The sequence below is a fragment of the Chiloscyllium plagiosum genome, chromosome 34, assembly GCF_004010195.1.
Source record: "Chiloscyllium plagiosum isolate BGI_BamShark_2017 chromosome 34, ASM401019v2, whole genome shotgun sequence".
NCBI lineage: Eukaryota > Metazoa > Chordata > Chondrichthyes > Orectolobiformes > Hemiscylliidae > Chiloscyllium > Chiloscyllium plagiosum.
The window spans coordinates 26015587-26038331 of record NC_057743.1 but is presented as its reverse complement, the minus strand read 5'-3'; the positions used below and the strand labels follow the sequence as shown (position 1 = coordinate 26038331).

At 41.7% G+C, this 22745-nt stretch overlaps 1 protein-coding gene across 3 annotated transcripts in view; it reads left to right on the top strand.

Annotated features, from left to right (window-relative positions):
- The window catches only part of rnf207b (ring finger protein 207b), a 36664-nt gene extending 16554 nt beyond the window's left edge, over nucleotides 1–20110 (top strand). For 2 of the 3 annotated variants that reach the window (XM_043675979.1, XM_043675981.1), the window contains 10 exons: nucleotides 2213–2285; nucleotides 3128–3196; nucleotides 5646–5714; nucleotides 5804–5928; nucleotides 10571–10757; nucleotides 11381–11566; nucleotides 13424–13475; nucleotides 14308–14425; nucleotides 16167–16262; nucleotides 19397–20110. In XM_043675979.1, the coding sequence (XP_043531914.1) occupies nucleotides 2213–2285; nucleotides 3128–3196; nucleotides 5646–5714; nucleotides 5804–5928; nucleotides 10571–10757; nucleotides 11381–11566; nucleotides 13424–13475; nucleotides 14308–14425; nucleotides 16167–16262; nucleotides 19397–19577 (1156 nt within the window). In that variant the 3' untranslated portion in view covers nucleotides 19578–20110. The remainder of the gene's footprint in view (nucleotides 1–2212; nucleotides 2286–3127; nucleotides 3197–5645; nucleotides 5715–5803; nucleotides 5929–10570; nucleotides 10758–11380; nucleotides 11567–13423; nucleotides 13476–14307; nucleotides 14426–16166; nucleotides 16263–19396) is intronic. The other variant, XM_043675980.1, reaches the window with a different exon arrangement.
- The last annotated feature ends 2635 nt before the right edge of the window (nucleotides 20111–22745 follow it).

Sequence of the window (22745 nt, the reverse complement as noted above, 5' to 3'; positions counted from 1 at the left end):
GGGGACTGTCAGGGGGCAGCAGGGTGGACTAACAGGGGGACAGCAGAGGGGGCTGTCAGGGGGACAGCAGATGGAACTGTCAGGGGGACAGCAGAGGGGATTGTCAAGGGGACAGCAGAGTGGGAGGGCAGGACAACAGAATATTGCTAGGCTTCTCCCTAAAGGCTCATTGGCTGAGGCGGTGAGTAGCTGATCCACCCAGATGAGCACTCAGAGCGAATTTGAGTTTTGCTTCATGTTCTTGCCATTGGTTCCTTGGCCAATCAGATTGCACCTGTGCCCTCTGGTTAATAACCTCTTCTATTGGAAATGGTTTCTCCCTGTCTGTCATAATTTTGAATGTCTACTCAGTTTCACCTTAATCTTCCATGCTCAGTGAAGAGCAGCTTCACTTCAGTCTCTTCAAAAGACTGAAGTCTCTGCTATGATTGTGATAAATAATGCAACTTCTGTACGGCCTGAGTTATTGGAGAAGGGAGATAAATCAGCCAGGTTTCCTGCTCCTAATTATAATGTATCAATAATATCATAATATTTTATCAAACTGCAACTGCCTATCTGAATGCCTCCCTGATGGGCACAGTTTATAAAGTACCTTCAACACAGTTTTATTCCTGTGCCCCAGGGCAGCTTGAAGTTAGAATAGTTAACCCACTCATTGCACTGGGATCAGTTAATCCTGACAATATGTCCTCCTGAGAGGAATGTCATGGTGCACTGCTCCCAACCAGCTGCTGGTATAGATTAGTAACAGGACTGGAACTAAGCAAAGACCCACTCTCCTAATCTACCATTTCCACCTCCTCCTGGATAGTCTGCTCAGTGCTGTCAGTGTACTGCAGGAATTACCCTTGCATTGAATCTATAGCACAAAAATAGGCATTCAGCCCAATAGGCTGTTTATGCTCTGCACGAGTCTCTTCCCTCCCTCTCTTCATCTAACCGGTTCAACATAATCTTATACTTCTCCCACATGTGCTGAGTTTGTCCTTAAATACATCTGTGCTATTCATCTCAATCAGTCCATCTGGTAGAGGGTTCCACATTTTAGCCACTCTTTAGGTAAAGAGGTTTCTCCTGAATTGCCCATTGAATTTGTTGGTGATTATCTTTTATTTACAGCCTCTAGTTTTGGATTGCCTTAAGTTCCATTGAAGGAACTTAAGCTCAGCAGGTATTAATTAAAGCAGATATTACATTGTCTCTTCAGTTTGAGTGATTATTGAATGTAACATTGGGATGAGGAAAGGTGGATGTTTGATGACAAGCATGGAAATAATGAACTGAAAAGCGTCTTTCCATACTGTAAGAACTCTATGATTCTAATAAGAGTGAGATGGATTGGAATGTGAACATGTCTGCATAGGTTTCCTCTGGCTGCTCTGGTTTCCTCCCACAGTCCAAAGATTGTGCAGTTTAGGTGGATTTGCCCATAGTGTCCGGGGATGTGTAGATTAAGTGGATTAACTATGGGAAATGCAGGATCACAGGGATGGAATAAGAGTCTGGGTCTGGGTGGGATTCTCTTTGGAGGGTCAGTGTGGATGGGCCAATGGTCTGCTTCCACACTGTAGGGATTTTGTGAAATCTTTTCCCATTATTTGATGCGGTGGTTCCCACATACAGAGATGTATAATAGATCCAGACTCATTGCTTCACGTGCTATCCTCATCTCATATTGATTAAGAGGAACAGCAGGCTATAGATACACAAAAGAAACCCAGCAATAACGGACATAATATCAAGCCTTAATGTCCCTGTGGTAGCATTCCCATTCCTGATCATCCAGTGACCCCTGCTGGAAAAGACTGAATGTTAGTTCCATTGTTATATTGTTGTGATCAATTGGTGACAATTACTGCAGCCTTGCACAATGAAGGTCAGTTGGGTTAGGTAGCTACAAGAAAGTGAGGACTACAGATGCTGGAGAGTCAGCGAAAAAGGTGTTGCTGAAAAAGCACAGAAGGTAAGGCAGCATCCAAGGAGCAGGAGAGTCCGACAATTCAAGTGTAAGGTCTTCATTAGGATGAAGGGCTTATGCACAAAACATCGACTCTCCTGCTCCTTGGTTGTTGCCCCCCTTAGGTAACTAAAGCAACTATTGTACCTATTGCACCTTCAAAAGACTTGAGTATGAAACTGACTAGAGGAATCACAAAGCCAGTAAAATGAGCCTCTTGCTCTAACTTAAAACTTCTGATTCTTTTTCCAGTCAACATGAAGATAAAGAGAAAGCTTTTAAAGAGCAGCTTTCAAATATGGCTGCACTGTTACCCACCCTTCAGGTGAGTGAATCAGGAACTCCATTTTCCTGTCTCTCCCTCATAACCCTTGACTCTCTTGACTAACAAAACACCAGGCCTACTTCAGGGAGTGTGTGAAAACATGAGTCCTGCAGGAATATCCTTGTCCCATAGTGAGATCTGAGCTAATCCTCACCATCCCTCAAACCACAGAGATGAGTAATTTGGAAGATTGGCTGGAGTTTATATAGTACACTGCTGTGTGCCATTGGGTATTGGACTCCAACATACTCCTAACAATCTCTCTCCAACAATGTACCAATTTGTGTGCACAGAAATCTCAGGGCTGACACTGCTGTGCTGCCCTGAGGAAGTGCTACATTATTAGACATCCATCTTTTAGCTGAGTGTTGAGCCAAGGCCTCATTTGTTCTGTAAAGCAGAATGCAGAAATTACACTGTGCCTTTCTGAAGAGGAGTCGGGGACATCTCCCTGGTGTTCTGGGATCAATATTTATCCCCAATTCATATCAGTAGGTACCTGATTAAGACCTGGTTGTCACATTTCTTGTATTGTATTTACCATACAATTAATGCAATAGCTATAAAGCTACAAAGGTTGCAAAGCTATCTAATTGCAAGTTTTCCTTTCTCTGTTCCGTTCTTTCTCACTTTGTGTACCTTTATGTCATGGTGTGCCTCATCCTTGCTCTACACAACAGTCACTGAACACAAAGCTGGATCACAGTGTAACATGCTTTATAATGTTTTGAAGACATGATAAAGTTTAACATTAAAAAAACATTTACTTTGTTGCTTCTTTCAAGTAAATGAACGGGATCATCTAATTGCTTTCCCTCTCTAACGTTTTCCTTTCTGGTCAGGTCCACCTTGTCACTTGTTCTGCTTTCCTCAGCTCTGCCAATAAGTTTGAATTCTTGGACTTGGGCTATGTAAGTATGTGCATAGTTTCTAAAAGGTGAATGACATGAAAGGAGGAAAGTGCTCTCATAACAGCCACTAAAAGGCTTGAAAAACACAATTGGCTTACTGATGGAATATTTTGGTCTCTTATCACCTCAATTATCCAGTTTGTAAACACTTTGAGCTCTATTGAACAGAGTCTGGCCTTGATCCAGCACTGTCTTTGCTCGGATATGACGTGAAGGTGAAGGTGTTGGACTGGGGTGTACAAAGTTAAAAATCCACAACACCAGGTTATAATGCAACAGGTTTATTTGGAAGCACTAGCTTTTGGAGGGCCTCACCTGGTGTTGTGTGATTTTTAACTCTGCCTAGTTAGCCAGTCTTGGCTGGGTCAGTAATAGGAACTAACATTGCCTGCAGTAACCCCTGGAATATATGGTTTGTGTGTGTGTGTGCATGCGCGTGTGTGTACATGCGTGTGTTTGTTCACATTGGACAAGGGCAGGATCAGTTTTGATGGCCTTCCTTCTGGGAAGAAAGGTCATAAATACATTGTCAGAATAACTTATTGTAATGCCTCTTGGATTTCTTAGCATTTCTATCCCCAAAACATTCCACCACCTTTGACCTCTCCACTGATCCAACATTCCATCTCCCATTGATTCCTTTGCTTACTTCCATCTCTGGAACATTCCATCTCAAATTGCCTCCTCTCTCATTCAATGATTTTTTGAAATTATTCTTTTTTCACTTTGCATTCCTTTCTCCCCTGCTTTCCTTTCTGCTTACTGTCCTGAAGATACCTTTCTGACCCTGTATGCACTCTGGACAATCTATTCAACTGCGTGAGGTATCACAAAGGAGTCCATGTTGCATTTAAATAAGGAGCTGCTCACCCTTCTAACAGGTGTTACTAAGCATCAGGACAGGGAATTGTCTCCTAATTCCCTGAACAATATACATTGTGATTGATTGACAAATATCTCATGCAAAAACTTGGTTGAAGAGAGAATTTTTAAGATGCATCTTTATGGCATAGAAAGGTGGAGAGGCTTAGGGAGCGATTTCCAGAGAGGAAGGCTTAGACAGCTAAAGATAAACCTGCCAACGGAAGCATGAAGGAAATCAGAGATGTGCATAAGGCCAGAAATGGAGGAGTGCAAAGTTGTTGAGAAGGAGGATGTTACAGAGATTGGGGAGATTTAAAAACAAGGTTAAGAATTTTAACCTGGTGGCATTGCTGGTCTGGGAGCTGATTTTAGTCCGTGAGCACAGGTTAATGAGAGTTGTAGGTGAAAAATAAAGATGCACTGACATGACAACAATTTTTCACCCATTTAAAGACAACTCAAAATGTATCTGAGGTAAATGGCTTCAATCAGACAAAAGTTCATTACATGTGGACAGGGTATCAGATGTGTGATGAGGTATTACTGGGGCATTCCAGTCATTGCTCTGCCGTGCACAGACTCATGCCCCACTCTCCTTGCTTTGTCCTGGATGAAAGGTTAACAGTACTGTTTTCTTGGAAAAGCTCCACCCAGTTTGAACTACTGCTCTTCAACCACAGAATCGGACACCAACCAACAGAAACAATTTGTATTCACATAGCATCCTTAGCTCATAAAAATGCCCCAAGGCACTTCAAAAGAGGAATTATCAGATAAACCTTGACATGGGAGGCAATATTAGTATAGATGACCAAAAGTGTAATCAGCAAGGTCGATTTTAAGCAGCATCTTAAAAGGAATAGTGAAATGTATAGAAAAGCAGAGAGGTTTAGGGAATGGATTTTAGAACATGAGAGCCAGGAAGCTGAAAGCATCTCCGATAGTGAAACAAAGGAAATCATGAACCTGAAAGGGGCTCGAATTGGAAGAGTACAGCATCTTAGAAGTATAGGACTGCAGCAGCTACAGAGGTGGGGAAGGGTTGGGGCCATGCAGGAATCTGAAAACAAAAATAAGCAATTTAAATTTGAGGTGTTTCTAGACCAGGAGCCAGTGAGCACAGGGATGATTACTGAACAGGATACAAACATTGCCTCAATAAGGTCACACCTTCCAATGTGAAAAACAGTGAGGAACCTGTGAATGATGGGTGTGAACTGATTAGTGCAAAGGCTCTGGCCTGCAAAAGTTCAGAATCTTCACAAATGTCTAATTTATTTTGTGTTGAGTTCAGTAAAGTTTTTCTGATGTGAAGTTGAGTCGTGGCAGATATTGTTAGCCATCCACAATTGGCTCTACAGTCTTTAGCAACTGAAGCATAATATGCTGGAGGCTGCTGCAAGCAACACAGAAAAAAAAAGGCTTAAAAATAACTTCAAATTGTTAATTAAAAGATACTAGAAATGAGGGAAAGAAAAGCTATCTGACTGGCAACATGTGCTTTCATGACATCACTGGGAGTACATTGGGATTCCTAATCCAGGATTGGAATTCCATTTTTTTTTTACTTTCTATCTTTCCACAGCAACTCATGGAGAGGCTGCAGAAGATTGTTAAACTCCCCCATCGCCTGAGGCCCACACAGAGCAGCAAGGTAAGATACAAGCTGCCAGCACTAGGAATTGAACACCACTGGGAAAGGCCAACTGTTCTAAGTTCAACAGAGGTGATTTCCTTTTCCAGATTAACACAGAGTACAGGCCAGAGTTTGCCCGATGTCTGGAGCCCCTGCTCTTCCTGAACCATCGGCGTTCTGGATCAATGACTGGAGGAGGTCCAGGAACTGGAATAAGCAATGGAAATGGAATGTAAGCTGGTCTACAACACGTTGCATTTACGTAGCAATTTTGGCACAGGACATGTTGCATGATCGCTTAGATGGCAGCATCATCAGACAAACAAAATCTGACATCAAACTACAGGAAGAGATATTAGGAATACATTTCTGTAGCATCTTTCATGAACTTAAGATGAATCAAAGCAAATTATATTCAATTAAGTACTTATTTGAAGTACAGTTGTTATAGTATGGAAGCAGTGCAGTGAATTTGTGAACAGCAAGTTCCCACAAACAGCCTTGGCCTGTTCGATAACCTGTTTATTTATAAAGGTCATTGAGGGATAAATATTAACCAGAACATTGAAGGTGACTCCATTGCACTTCTTCGAAATAGTGCCATGGGAATTTTCATGTCCACCTGCGAAAGCAGGTACAGCCTTGGCTTCGTATGTAATCATAAGTCAGAAGGGTAGAGGGAGCAGTTTGAAAGAGCAATCTTTGAGAACAGAGATGAAGAGGCTTGGAGATGAAGCAGCCATTGGTGGGATGAGGAAATTGGGGAAACACAAGAGGTCGGAATTGGAGGAGTGCAGAGATCTTGGAGCTGGAGAATGTATAATAACATGTTGAAGGGGCTGATGAAGCCATGGAGGGACTTGGAAACAAGAATGAGTAATAAAGATCAGCAAGATGATCAAAACATTTAATCATCGGGATAATCTGGAGAGGCCTAATGATCTATTGATGTACAACAAAAAAAAGGTGACAAGCAGCAATTTTAGTTACTTTGGTTTGTCGATAAATATCATGAACTTGTTTCACTTTCGCTTTTTGCTGTAGTTCTTTCCTTCTTTCACAAGGGCAAAAAAACCCCCTGTTGTTCCAAAATCATTCTGAGGACCCTGGTGATATCCATGGTACCTACCTTCATTGTTGAGTTTATTCTGTCTCTGGCCCAGTGCTAACCCAAGATCCAGGATGCCTAACAGACACATTGCGATAACATTCATCTAAATTTATACAGTTAATTGCTTCAGCTTCATTTCTCAGTCCCACACACAATTTACATCAAGGGAAAGATTGAGTTCCACTTGTGTCTCATGTGAACCATATACCTACAAACTCGTCCCCAGTGATAAGACCCCAGTGGGATGACCCGAGAACCCATTCCCAACTCTGTATTCAGTGGAGCCAGATGCTATATTAAACCATAAGAAACAGGAGCAGAACGTCATACACATTGTGGAACCTGCTTCACCATTCAATATTATTCAATAATATTACATGGGGGGGCCTCATGTTGGTACAGTAGTAGTGTTCCTAACTCATATCTAGGAGGCTCAGATTGAAGTCCCACTTGTACCAGTAGTGTGTAATAAATTCTCTGAACAGGTTGCTTAGAAAATATGTCTAACTTAGTGTGCAAGGCAGAATCTTTACTTGACTGAAGTGGAGCTGCTTTCTATCAGCTAACAGGTGGCAGATGGATAATCTTATTACATGGAATAGTTTTATTTCCAAGCTATGTCTGCCAAATCTGACAGTTCTTGGAAATGTCGATACGCAAGTGTGGCAAGCAGTGCTGCAGTGTGGTCCGTGGGGGCTGGGCACAGCCACATGTTCCAGACTGAAGCAAACCCATTGCAATCCTTTTCTTTTACTTTCTTTCCCAATTCTTTCTTATATTTCTCTTCAAGCTCACACTAGAAAATGGCTGTATAGTCCAAACAACCACTCAGCACCTTTGTGTGAATCTGGGAAGATAGTGTCATAGAGTCATTCAGCAGGGAAACAGACTCTTCGGCCCAACCTTGCCGACTATAATCATAAACTAAATTCATCCTATCTGCCTGCACTTGGCCCGTATCCCCCAAAACTTATTCAAACATATTTTAAACATTGTAACTGTACCCGCATCCACCATTTCCTCTGGAAGTTCATTCCACACTATTCACTCTCTATATATGAAAGTTGCCCCTCGTATCCTATTTAAATTTTTCTCCTCCTAATATGCTCCCTAGTATTGAAATCGCCCACCTTAGGGAAAAGACACCTGCCATTTACCTTATCAATGCCCCTAGTGATTTAAAAAACCTCTATAAGGTCATCTCTCAACCTCCTACGGTCCAGTGAAAAAAGTCCCAGTCTATCCAGCCTGTCCCTATAACTCAAACCTTCCATTTCTGGCAATATTCTGGTAAATCTTTTCTGCACCCTCTCCACCTTGATAATATCTTTCATGTAACAGGGCAACCAGAACTTGACACAATATTCCAGAAGAGGCCTCACCAATGTCCTGTACAACCTCAACGTGACTTACCAACTCCTGTACTCAAAGGACTGACAAGCATGCTAAATGCCTTCTTAACCACCCTGTCTATATGTGACACAAGCTCCAAAGAATTATATAGCTGAGCCCCTAGGTCTCTCTGTTCTTCAGCACTACCCAAGGTCCTACTTTTAATTGTACATATCCTGCCCTTGTTTGTTTTACTAAAATGCAATACCTCATATTTATTCAAATTAAACTCCATCTGCCACTCCTCAGCCCATTGACCCAATTGATCATGAATTATTTGTAATCTTAGATAACCTTTTTCATTGTCCACTATACCACTAATTTTAGTGTCATCTGCAAACTTATTAACTATGCCTTCTATATTCTCATCGAAATCACTCATATAAATGACAAACAAAAGTGGACGCGGCATCGATCCCTGTGGAACACTGCTGGTAACAGGCCTTCCAGTTTCAAAAACAACCCTCTGCTATTAAGCTCATTTTGCACCAGTTGGCAATTGTGAGATGGATGGTCAATTGTGTGGGGCATCACTCCGTCCCTCTGTTCTCATCTGTAAGAGGTGCCTTCTTTTTGATCAGTCATTAAACCAGTGCCTATATACTGTCAGCTGGATGTGCAGAATTCCACAACATTATTCGAGAAAAGGCAGAGGGAAATCTCCTTGGTGTCCTGGCCAATATTTATCTGACAATCAATATCAGCAAATTGCTGCTTGTGGAATCTTGCTGTAAGTAAACTGACTGCTGCATTTCCTATGCTGCAACAGGGATTACATTTCAAAAGTACATCATTGGCTGTAAGACACTTTGTGGCATTCTAGGGTTTTGAAAGGCACTATACAGATGCAAGTATTTTCTTTTTAAAGTTGTATATTATCCCTTTGTCATTTGCTGGTAATGAGTTATTCAGTGAACCTACGGCAGCAATGTCTCACGCTTTGCTTTGTGAACAGTACCTTCACAAGATGGCAGTCAGACCCTTATCTGCCTTTTATAGTCAGTGCAATGGTACAGGCTGTGCTGGATGGATTAACACATTATCTGCTCTTTGCTGAATGATGACGTACATCCCTGTAATATTTTCCATATAACCTCTGCAGTTTTCAGGCCCAGTTTCTCCCGTGAGTGATTGACAAATGTCTCCAGCCGAGTGTGGCCCCTGCAGGAACAAGGCCTTGCCTGCTGCCACTATTTTTATCAGAATTTCAGGGAACTGTCTAGGACACAATTCACTGGGATTGTTTATATTTAGTCTTGTTGATGTCAGTATATGGCCCTCACAAAGTGAAATAGTTACACAGACAGGGGGGAGCATCAACGAGACCAGGGTCTGGAGTACGAAAGATAGTTGCAAGAGATTTCAAAGCAGAAGTCTTCTGCCTGGCGAGCAGAGAGGTAGAGGGAAGTTAGGTCACAGGTAAGTTGCTGATTTAACTTATTCTTTAATCAATTTAAGATTGTCATCCTTGAGGCTGCAATTGACTCTATCTTTCTCTGCACATCCTTTGATGCTGCTTGTAACTGCCAAGATTCTGGCACATTTTCCCTTTGAGGGTATGCAGTCGTTCCTGTTTCTCTCTACCCTTATTTTCTACTAGTTTTTGTATCAGAGTAAATTAAGGTTTGTGATAGCCCAAAACTCTGAGGATCTGAATCACGCCTGAAACTCTTAGCCAATATGCTTACATCTCCTGCTTTCAGCACTTGGGACTAAATATTTAACTTTATACAATGTTCCTCAGCATCAAGAGAAGCACAACAATCTCCTGAAATATGAACTCTGATCTTTTGGCAAATGCAGTCACTCTGCAGAACCCACTGCCCTCTGGATAAGTGTTGGCTTTTTGACAGATCTGTGATTTGGTAGCTGTCTTGATGGCATATTTATCCAGTAAGTTCTCGAACCATATATTCCAGGAGTGCATGGGTTTTAGCCACACTCTCTAATAAGTTAGTAGCTCATACTGAAAAGCAATTAAGAATGTGGTACAGAAAGGAGGAGTTAATTGTCACCCAGGAGCCCTGCTCATCATTAATACTCTATGATCCTTGCTGGACTGGTCTTAACAGTGTGATTCACCACAGAATAGACTGACTACATGTAATGTTTAGAATTAGAGAAAAGACAGATAGCAAGTACACAGTGCTGTCTTGTAGTAGCAGTGCACCTGAGGGGACAGATGGGCCTTCATTTAACATTACAGCTGAAAGACTGTTGAGTGAGGGATTGACACCTATCAAACTCAATCTCAGTAACAGTCTACACCTTCGGACAAAAGCAGGAACTCAACAAGAGAACACCGTCATAACATTTTTGTAGTCTGTCTTTAACAATGAGCCATGTTATTTGTGTTTGTTTTTAAATACAGGAACTTGGTGGGCACCAAGACATTTCCACTTTCTGATTCTTGTGCATCCATGGGCGAAATGTCCCTGACAAACACAGTGACATGTAAGCCCACCTCGCATCGTTACATTAGCACAAAGGTCCTGCTGGCAGAGGGAGGTCACAGTCCTTTCACAGAGCATTGCCGGACTTACGAGAATACATTCAAGGTAAGAGAAGTATGGAATAAGTAGTGACCAGAGATCAAGACATTGTCTGGTGGTTTTACTGTGGAACAGGCTGACAATCCATCAACAAGAAAGACTTGCACTTGTTGATCTAGAAACTTCTCCAAGAGTTTTACAGACAATCAAATACATTTGCAGCATTGTCATTAAGGAAGTGCTGGAATCAATTCATGTTTGGTACATCCTGAGGTTGTGAGAAAATGTGGTATAAATGCAATATATTCTTTCTTAACTTCCAACAAACTCCTAGATTTGATCTCCAGCTCCACCAAGCCTGTCATCTCTGGTGGGAGCAAGGGCAGGATCAGGCAAGATTCCCAATTCCAATCACTATCCAGGGTGTAGACAGTTTGGGTAATATGACACTTTTCATTGGTAACTATCATGGTGACATTCATTGTCGTGGCTCATTCCTGAGGAATGACCATCTGAGTGAGATGAGAGAAAGCCAGGGGTTCAGTAAAGACATGACTTAAAAGGAGTCACCATTCTTAAATGACCTTGAGAGTAAAGAGGCTAGTGGGAGGCAATTGTGAGGCTTAAGAAATGTTAGCAACTACCTGCCCATCTCCTGTCTCTCACTGGTGATTGTCTGATTTGCCAAGGCCTTACAGACAGAACTACAGTCACTGAAGGACCAGGTGCAAGAGATGCACCGGGATCTGACCAAACATCACTCGCTCGTCAAGACAGATGCAATTGATGAGATCCTACAGAAATCGCTGCAAATGGAAACTCAGATTTCTTCCCAATACTCCTCTGTGGAGACTATGAGGACCATGTTTGAGGAGGTACAGATAATGCCAATAGTTTCACTGTAGAGGTTTCTTGGTTTTTGTTTTGATTCCAGTAAAAATTAGAATGAATGAATGATGGATCATTGAGGGGCTCTGTCAGTACATGGCCTGGTTATTTACAGAGTAAAACATCCAATGCATTATGCCAGGCAGGGAGGATTCTTTTACAGAATATTTTATATTGTCTCTACCTTCCAGTAAAAATTAGAATGAATGAATGATGGATCATTGAGGGGCATAATGGCCTGGTTATTTACAGAGTAAAACATCCAATGCATTATGCCAGGCAGGGAGGATTCTTTTACAGAATATTTTATATTGTCTCTACCAAACGCTCTGAGATAATCATTTTGTACAAACTTAGTGGCACAAGAACATGCATAAACTTTTTTACTCCTTGAGTCTAGTATTTTATGGCTGACTTGCTTCTCACTTCCATTTATCAGCCTTTGCTCCATGTCCCTTGACTGCCTCACCTAACAAGAATGTCAACTGCTCCACAACCTGGCTCTTTTCAAAGATTAACTCAACTCACCCATCTTCTTGCCACATCCTTCAATTTTTTATCTTTAGAAAATTCTCTGGTAGATGATTGCCCACTGGCATTGTTACTGAAGGCCCAGGCTAATGCTCTGGGGACATTGGTTTGGATCCTATCATGGCAGATGGTGAAATTTAAATCCAATAAAAAGCTGGTCTAATGGCAACCACATAAACACTGTCAATTATCGTAAAAACACACTGAGTTCACTTGTATCCTATACTGAAAAAAATCTGCCATCCTTACCTCGTCTAATCTACAAATGACCCCAGACCCACAGCAAAATGTCTGACTCTTAACTGCCCTATGGACAATCAGGTATGGGTAATAAATGCTGGCCCAGCCGTTGATGCCCACATCCCATGAATGAATTAATAAAGGAACAGAAGTAAATTTATAACACCCACCTAAAAGTCATTCGCTTAAACCTGGCTCTACTATTCGTATTATTCAATGGTTGAGAAAGTTCTGCCTAAACTCATCGTCTTGCCAGTTCTCTCCCCTGGGTTGAGCTCAAGGAGTGTTTCAAATCCACGGAAATTGGACAAGTCCAATCAAGTGCCTATTAGGGTGTGCGGTCAAACTCACAATGTCAGCAGCTGATATGTGTGGGTTTGATAGGGCAAGAGATCATAGGTGAGCTAATTCCTGTTTTCACACATGGTTCTCAGATTTGTTTTTCCCAGCAGGGATCATCAGATAGTAACTGGAACTGCTGGCCAGTTGACCCCTTGCTCATGCAGAGGCAGAACAACAATTTGGTTGCACCTAATTGTCACCTCAGCTGAAGTCAGGGACATTAAATTCGGGCACTGCTTGCCTTCTTAGATTGACGTAAAAACGGCACTATTTTGAAGAACTGCAGGGGGGACTCCGTCTAGTATCCTGTTCAATACTTATCCCTCAACCAACATCACAAGAAACAGATTACCTGACCATTTTCACATTGCTTGTGGGACCTTGCTTTGCATTTCCTATATTACAACAATAATACATTTTTGGACTTGTTAAGATCAGCGCTTCTGCAACATAAATACAAGTATGTCACCTGTCCCCAACACTCCTTCAGCTGCCTAAGCTCCACACTAAATTCCTCTCTCTGCCTCTTCACAGCCTCATTAAAATACACATCTGACCAATATCACTTATTGTAATATTTCCTCCTTTGACCCAGTTTATACCTTTTAGTCACACATCTGTTGAAGTATTTTTGGATTTATCTGTGTTAAAGATGCTAAAGAAATGCACGTAGTTACATAAATCCTCATACAGGAAGGATAAACCAATGCTCACTCTTCTTTGTTCCTCAGGTTTGGGAGGAAACCTACCAGAGAGTTGCAAATGAACATGAGATTTATGAAGGTATCGCTAGTTGTGTCAGTTTCTCACCCAAATGTTGCTCATGCACTTGGTTGGCTGGATTCTTTTTAAAGTTGTATGTTCCATTGTGGGAAGACTTTAGGTGTCTCATTCCATCACAATCTGGTCTGCAAGATCTATTGTTTCTAATTGATAAAACACTGTAAACATATAGTTCCCACTACCAGCATACTAGACCTTCAATATGTGTGGGATGTACAAGATGTACTGCAGTAACTCACCAAAGACTTCTTTGGCATCACTACCCTAACCCCAGTCTGCATCATTTGAAATGATAAGAGTTGTACTTCCCCTTTCCAAGCTTGTCTTCCTTCTTAACAATCCCTTTGGATGGAGGAGGACTTCCTTCCACTCAGGTTCGATGTATTGAGACAGCTAATAAATCCAGTGGGTGACCTGCAGATTCAGCCACACGTTGGGCACATGGTGCTTGAGAGTTTGAGTGAATGGACTGATTAGATTTTTGCACCCACTCTGATGTTTCCATTGTACCTCTGCACGTTCCCAACAAAGTCACATAATGGGTTTGGTGCCTTCCCAACCGAGATTTCACTATTTTGGTTGGTCACAAGCCAGATCTCCCTTGAGTCGTTAGGGATGATTGACCTCTATGGGAATGCTTTGAAGGCATCCCAAAGCACTTCTGCTATCCCTTTGGGGTTCTTGTCAAGTCCAAGATCCAAGAACCATACAGAACCAGACACATGTCAGCATTCCATCATTGTCGTACCACAGTACAGAATGTGCATTCATGTGACTACAATAAAGTAAACCCAGGACTCTTATATGCATTCCATATTGTTATATTTTCCAGCCCAACTGCACGACCTCATGCTGCTCAAACAAGAGAACACCTATCTAATGACAATTGCACGTCAAATAAGTCCATACATCCGCTCAATTGCCAAGGTGAAGGAACGCCTCGAGCCCAGGTTAGTAATTCCCATCATACCTACATTTTTTCCCTTATATTTCTGTGTTCCTTTCCTCTCTTAGAAGTTCTGTCTCTCACTGGGGTGGGTATTTTCCTTGCAAGTACCAGCCTTCCTCTACTGACTTGTCTTCATCCACAGATGATGAAGGATTAGTTGTTTCTTTTTTGACAGCATTCAGAGCAGGTCTTCAGCCAATATTAACAGACACAGATCATTAATTACTGAGTGGGATAATCTGAAGCAGGGACCTCGATTCTCACATTGTCCTCCTTAACCCACAAATGGAAACAAAAAAGAAACAAATTTTCATGTAACCTTTCCACATGTTTATTTTCTCATAAGGAATGTGAACATAGGAGATGTGGTTAGTAATTTTGCAGATGATACCAAAATTGGAGGTGTAGTGGACGCAAAGAAGGTTACCTCAGAGTACAAGAGGATCTTTTTCAGATGGGCCAATGGGCCGAGGAGTGCCGATTGGGGTTTAATTTAAATAAATGTGAGGTGCTACATTTTGGAAATGTAGCAATGAGGGCAGGACTTATACACTTAATGGTAAGGTCCTGGGAGTGTTGTTGAAAAAAAGAGACCTTGAAGTGCAGGATCTTTGTTCGTTAAAAATGGAACCACCGGTGGATAGGATAGTGAAGAAGACGTTTGGTATGCTTGCCTGTGTTCAGTGCATTGAATATAGCAGTTGGGAGGTTATGTTACAGCTATACACGACATTGGTTAGGCCTCTTTTGGAATATTGTGTGCAATTCTGGTCTCCCTACTATAGGAAGGATGTTGTGAAACTTGAAAGGGTTCACAAAAGATTTATAAGCATGTTGCCAGGGTTGGAGGGTTTGAGCTATAGGGAGAGACTGAATAGACTGGGGCCATTTTCCCTGGAGTGTCAGAGGCTGAAGGGTGACCTTATAGAGGTTTATAAAATCATAAGGGGCATGGATAAGGTAAGTACACAAGCTCATCCCCAGGGTGGGGAGTCCAAAACTACAGGGCATAGGTTTAAGGTGAGAGGGGAAAGATTTAAAAGGGACCTAAGGACAACTTTTTCACACAGAGGGTTGTGTGTGTGTGTGGAATGAGCTGCCTGAGGAAGTGGTGGAGGCTGGTGCAATTACAAGACATCTGGATGAGTACATAAATAGGAAGGGTTAAGAGTGATATGGGCCAACTGCTGGCAAATGGGATGAGATTAGATTAGAATATCTGGTTGGCACTGACAAGTTGGACTGAAGGGTCTGTTTCCATGCTGTACATTTCTTTGACTCTATGACATGCAGCCTCTTGAAGATACAGCGAGGTTTTCCAGCACTGTTCAGGTGGTGGTTATGAATATTTATTGATACAACTAATGCTTTACACTGAAAAACAGCTGACTTGTACATAATGCCTTGTAACACACCATTTCCTCTACATTATGTCCATCTTTCTCAAACTGAATCGGAGTAAGGAATCGCACAACAACTCTGTGTAATTCCTCAATAAAAACAAAGTCCTGGAGAAACTCAGCAGGTTTGGCAGCATCTATGGAGAAAGAAACCAAGTTAATGTGTTGAATCCGATATGAATCCTCTATGGACCTGAAAAGAGCAGGAACCCTCCTCCCATCCTTCCCATTCTAACCTTATCAGCATAACCTTTGATCCATTTCTCACAATGGAACAAATGGCATTCCATCCTTCATGACTGTTCCTTTAATCAAAACTTGGATTTTACTTGCTTTTGTCAGACTGAAAGAGCCAAGAGATGCAAAGGATGACAGAACAGACAGCATGCTGAAGATTTACGATGAAAGCTCCATCATGACTACAGATGGTCAGCACAGGTAAGATCGTTCTTGCAAAGTGGCTATTAGCACTATCCCTCATGCTGAATTGTTCGAAGAGACTCCAGAGAGTGGATTGCATGAATATAGCACCTTTCATGATCTTAAATATGACACATTATTTTTATTAATTCCTTTTGAAATTTAGTCACTATTTTAATTCAGATGTGTCACAGCTAATTTGTACACTGCAATGTCCCAGAAACAGCAAACGTTGATTGGGAGATAATTTTTTAAAAAAATGTATTTACTCATGGCTCATGGGTATCACTGCTGGCCAACATTTATTCCCTGCCCCTACTTGCCCTCGAGAAGATGGTGGTGGTGAGCTGCCTTCTTGAACTCCTGCAGTCCATTTGTTGTAGGTCGACCCATAATGCCCTTCGGGAGGGAATTCCAGGATTTTGATCCAGCAAGTGAAGAAACAGCGATATATTTCCAAGTCAGGATGCTGCGTGGCTTGGAGGGGAATTTGGAGCTGGTGGTGTTCCCATACACGTACTGTCCTTGCCCTTCTGGATGAAAGTATTTCTGGATTAGGAAGGAGCTGGCTAAGGATCTTTGGTGAATTTCTGCAGTGCAATTTGTAGATAGTACACACTGCTGCTACTGAGGGCTGGCGGGGGAAAAGAGTGGATGCTTGTGGATGTGCCAATTGAGTTGGCTGCTATGTCTTGAATAGTGTCAAGCTTTTTGAGTGTTGTTGCAACTCCACATCCAGGCAAGTGAAAAGTATTCCATCATACTGCTGACTTGTGCCTTGTAGACGGTGGTTAGACTCTGGGGAGTCAGGAGGTGAGTTACACAATATTTCTACCTTTTGACCTAATCTTGTAGTCACTGTGTTAATGTGGTGAGTCCAATTGAGTTTCTGTCAATGGTGACACTCAGGATGTTGATAGTGGGGGATTCAGTGATGGTAATGCCATTGAATGTTAAGTGCTTTGATCATCTGTTATTGGAGATAGTCATAGTCTGTCGTTTGTGTGGTGCAAATGTTACTTGCCACATGTAGGCCCAAACCCAGATATGATCCAGATCTTGTTGCATTTGAACATGGATTGCTTCAGTATCTGAGTCGTCGCAATAGTGCTGAACATTGTGCAATCATCAGTGAACATTCCCAATTCTGACCTTACGATGGAAGGAAGGTCATTGATGAAGAAGCTAAAGATGGTTGGGCCTAGGACACAATCCTGAGGAACTCCTGTAGAGATGTCCTGGAGCTGAGATGACTGACTTCCAACAACCGTAACTATTTTCCTATGTTTCAGGTATGACTTCAACCAATGGAGAGCTTGCCCCGATACCCCTCCATTCCAGTTTTGCTAGGGCTCCTTGATGCCACACTCAAACGAATGTGGCCTTGATGTCAAGGGCTGTTGCTCTCACATCACCTCACCTCTGGTTCATGACACCAAGTAACTTTCTTGTTCTATTTGAATTAACATCATGAGATTGGCTCCTTGCACCTGAGAAGGCATATGGGTCTTCAGTTTAATATTTCTTTCAACATTGCAGCTGTCCACCAATATTAAGCTGAAAATGTTGGCTTAGGTGATGTACTCAGGTTTCTGAAGTAGGGCTTCAACCCAAAAGCCTTCACCTCAGAAGTAAGTGCTACCTGTTGAGCACAGCTAATGATCTATTCTGAGATAGCTGATATAAGCCAGTAGTATCCTAGGCCTAAGGTTCATTTTGGTAACTTACCCAAAGATTGACAACATCAGAATATACCTCTCAATTATACTGGTGAATTATGGTAGAGTTTGTGTGTATGTGTTGGGTGGGGACAGAAGAGGGGAGAGGTTGACCAGTCATTCTACAGTGACTCAAATGCTGAATTGATCCTAATTCAGATCTCACTGCAATAATCAATGCAATAGGTAGTGGAATTGTGGGTGTGTCACTGTAGAACTACTGTGATAGAGTAGAATGTCATAGAAACATATAGACCACATGAAAGTCATTTAGTTCATCATGTCTGTTTCTGTGTTGAAATAACTATCAATTAATCTTATCCCCCTACTTTCTGAACCCAGCATATTTTTCTTTTTTAAGTATATATTCAATTCTGCTTTGAATGTTACAATTAATCCACTTCCAGTGCTGTTTCAGGTAAATACAAGTTCTGTATACACAATTTATGATTCCCTTTCAATGTCCAATATTTAAACTGGTAGTTCCTTGAAAACCAGTAAATAACTATATCATCAGTCACTGTGCTGAAGTGATACATCATTAAAGTTCAGTTTGTATTGAATTAGTTGATTGTGGCTGGGGTGACTTGGTATTAACAGAATTGATCTCATGCCAAATGGGTTGGAGATAGTAAGGTGGGGATGGTAAGGAGGGTGGGTACAAACTAAGTGGCCAGTTATTTTTAAAAGTCTTCTGGTGGGATGTGGACATTACTTGATGGTCAGCATTTATTGCCTGTCCCTAGTTGGTCTTGAGAAGGTGGCGAATTGCCATCATGAAACATTGCAGTCCATGTGCTGTAGGTAAACCCACAATACTGTTCAGGAGGAAGTTCCAGTATTTTAACCCAGTGACAATGGGGGAATGGCAACATATTTCCAAAACAGGACGGTGAATGACTTGGAGGGGAACTTGCAGTGGTATCTGTTGCCCTTGTCCATCCAGATGGAAGTGGTTTGGAAGGTGCTGTCTAAGTGTGTCTTTGATGAATTTTTGCAGTGCATCTTGTAGATAGCACACACTGCAATCACTGAATGTTGGCGGTAGAGGGAGTAGGGATGGATGCTTGTGAAGGAGTGTGATGAAATACTCCCCACTTGATTTAACTGGCACCACATCCACATACTTGTGGATGTGGTGCCAGCTAAATTGGCTTCGTGTCAAGCTTCTTGAGTGTTGTTGGAGCTTCAGTCATCCAGGCAAGTGGGGAGTATTTCATCACACTCCTGACTTGTGCCTTTTAGATGGTGGACAGACTTTGGGGAGTTGAGAGTTAGGTTACTTAATGCAATATTCCTAGCCTCTGACCTGCTGTTGTAGTCACTGTATTTGTATGGAAAATCCAGTTGAGTTTCTGGTCAGTGGTAGCCCTAGGATGTTGACAGTGGAGGATTCCGTAAAAAGACAAGTATAATATTTTGATTCCTTTTTAGGAACGATCTCACGTGTCCCAGTGAAGACAAAGAAAAACTTACCGACAACAAGGACAAGGTCATTGACAATCGAACTCTGAACATTCTGCCAGCGGATTCAGAGCTGAAATCCAGGGAATTGCACCGGACAAAACAAAAGACTGGACTGGACAGCTCTGACAGGATGGAACTCACCTTATAATGCAGAGTGACAAGAGACACAGCACATCCAATGAACTGTGATAGCCCTCCGAATCTAAGAAGAAGACATTAACTTTTCCATGACTTTGATGATCTGCATTTGATTTTTGCAACCTTGGATCTAGTGCACAATCAGCAGATTTGTTCTTTTAAATAGAATAGAAGATAAGTGTGGATAAGAACATTGGTTGCATTATCTTTTAGCAGGGAATTAATGTCAAATGACTAGCCACAACTTGCATTTACCTATTGACTTTTGTGTTGTATGGTATACTTAGGCACTTCACAGGAGCATTAACATACAAAGTTCGACAAAGATGCAAGAGCAGATATTACAGTTTGTTCATGATATTGCCTTTTGAGCACGTTCTGGTTTTTCTCATTTTATATAGATCTGAATCTGATCACTGCCCTTAAAATGGTACATTTTATTTTAACTAAAGCTTAAAATGCTCTGAAGTGTTTGTAGTACACAGAGTGATAATTGCTTAATTAAGAACTACTAAACTGTTCAGAATTCAAAACCTTAAGTTATCTCCATCCAGGAAATTTGCAATCCAATAGGTTTCGCAGGTGAGGAGACATGATCTGGTCATTATATGCAGCAGGCGGTGTGGTCAGCTGGTCTCTTCCCATGTGAAAATTTTGTATGTTCTAGTTTCTTTCTAGGTACAATTTGACAGATATACCTTGTACACAATTATAATGTTTCATCTATGAGTCCTGATTAAAACCAAATTCCCTGGTGAGCAATGTTCTGTCTGAACTGCACAACCACATCTCACACAGGCAAAGCTTGGAGGTCCCAATTGCATTGTCAATGCATTGACTTGTGCATGCTGAAGTTGCTGCCACACATGAACCTTGAAGGTTCACACAGTAGAGAAAAAAAAGGGAACACAGCTGCTGGGAATACATTCTATAAATGTAAAAGTTGGATAAATTGGTCATGATGTGAAGCCGGGGAGAAAGTGAGGGCTGCAGATGCTGGAGATCAGAGCTGAAAATGTGTTGCTGGAAAAGCGCAGCAGGTCAGGCAGCATCCAAGGAGCAGGAGAATCGACGTTTTGGGCATAAGCCGGTGTCCAACCCAAAGTAATCCCATTTTCAAAGCATGGGTTAGATTAAAATCAGGATTTTGTTGCGGAGAGTTCAGTCATCAAAGGCAATCCAGCAGAGTCTGATCCTGTCCTCACTTGATATCCACACACAAAATTTTACAGCAAGAGTTGGTGGATAGTGACAAGGTGGCGAGATTTTCAGTTTTAGCTAATTCCCCCATTATTGCTCCTTGCTAAAATAAGTTAATAATTTTTCATATGGAGCGTAAATAAGATGTTTCATACTTTCAAGAATCATCCATACTTGATTGAATACAATAGGAGTGATAAAAAAGCTGATAGCTGAATATTACAAACGTCTCAAGTGTTACTGTGTAGCTTGAAATGCAGATGAGAAACCAACCAAAAAACAAGGAATTAGCAAGTAGTAAACTGAGCAATGAAGCTGTGTAGCACTCCCTCTGTACCAGCACTCGCAACTGGCACTCAATCTGGCCACTTGAACCCATGAGCTTCTGACTCACCAAAAATTAAATAGAAGAGTGCAAAAACTGATGGGTTGAAATGAAAATTGATGTGTTGATAAACACAATATTAGTCAGTACCTGTAAAGAGAAATTACAAGTTAATGTCCTTGTTTATACCATGGAATTCTGATGAAAGGTGCATACCCAAAATACTAATGCTTTGTCTTTTTTGATTAACCTGCTACATACTTCCAGCAGTAATTTTTATTGTCTGTGAAAACAAACAGCAAGGAAAGCTTCCAGCAAAAAGAATAAGAAAGGGAATAAACAGATCAATTGGTCACATGGGTCTCAATAACTGAAGATCAAACATTCAAAATATTTCCATCATAAAAGTTAGACAAGAAAGACAAGGTTATAATTTCCAGAAAGTACAAATTTCATTCAGACAGTGCAACTCATGGATAAATTGCAGAGTGAAACTTTAAATTGACACCTCCTCAGGAAAGAGTTAGGTGGGCTTCAAAATAGCAAGTTGTAGTAGATGCTTTATAGGTTCCTGTAAAAATAATTGATTTGCTTTGATTTATTACAGTCACGTGTACCTAAATACAGTGAAACGTTTTGTTTGCAAGCAGTACAGGCAGATCATAGCAAACAAGGAGATAAAGATCATGGGATGCTTAGAGTGAGATATACAGGTTACACTGCACAGATGATGCACGAAGCAAGATCAAGATCAATGTCATTTGAAGTTAGAGAGGTCCATTCATCAGTCTAATAACAGCAGGGAAGAAGCTGTTGGTGCATGTGCTCAAGCTTCTGTACCTTCTGCCTGATGAAAGAGGTTGGAGGGAGCGTTGCCAGGGTGGGAGGGATCTTTGATGATGTTGACAGCCTCTCCGTGGCAATGAGAAATGTAAATGGAAGGTTGACTTCCATGATGGTCTGAGTTGTGCTCATAACCTTCTGTAGTTTCTTATAGTGCTGGGCAGAGCAGTTGCAATACCAGTAGCAGTATGCACCCAGACAGTATGCTTTCAATGGTATTTCTGTAGAAGTTGGTGAGGGTCCTTATCAACGTGCCAACGTTTCTGAGCTGCCTGAGGGGAAAGAGGCATTGTTGAGAGGGTGTTGCTGGAAGAGCACAGCAGGTCAGGCAGCATCCGAGGAGCGGGAGAATCGATGTTTCGGGCCAGAGCCCTTAATCAGGAACGGTTCTGGCCCAAAATGTCAATTCTCCTGCTCCTCGGATGCTGCCTGACCTGCTGTGCTTTTCCAGCAACACACTCAACTCTGGTCTCCAACATCTGCAGACCTCACTTTCTCTGAGAAAGAGGCATTGTTGCACCTTCTTGACTGTTGCATATATGTGGGAAGTACAGGACAGGTTGTTAATTATCATCACTCTGAGGAACTTGACACTCTACTGTCATCCTCCATTCCAATGCTGTAGATGGGGGCTGAAGTTGATGAGCGAGAGAGAGAGAGAGAGAGAGAGAGAGAGAGTGTGTGTGTGTTATCATTGCACCACGACACCAAGCGTCTATCTCCTTTCTGTATTCTGACTAATCATTCTACCATGGTGATGTCGTCAGCAAACTTGTAGATGACATTCATTCAGAATTTGTCTAGAGTTGT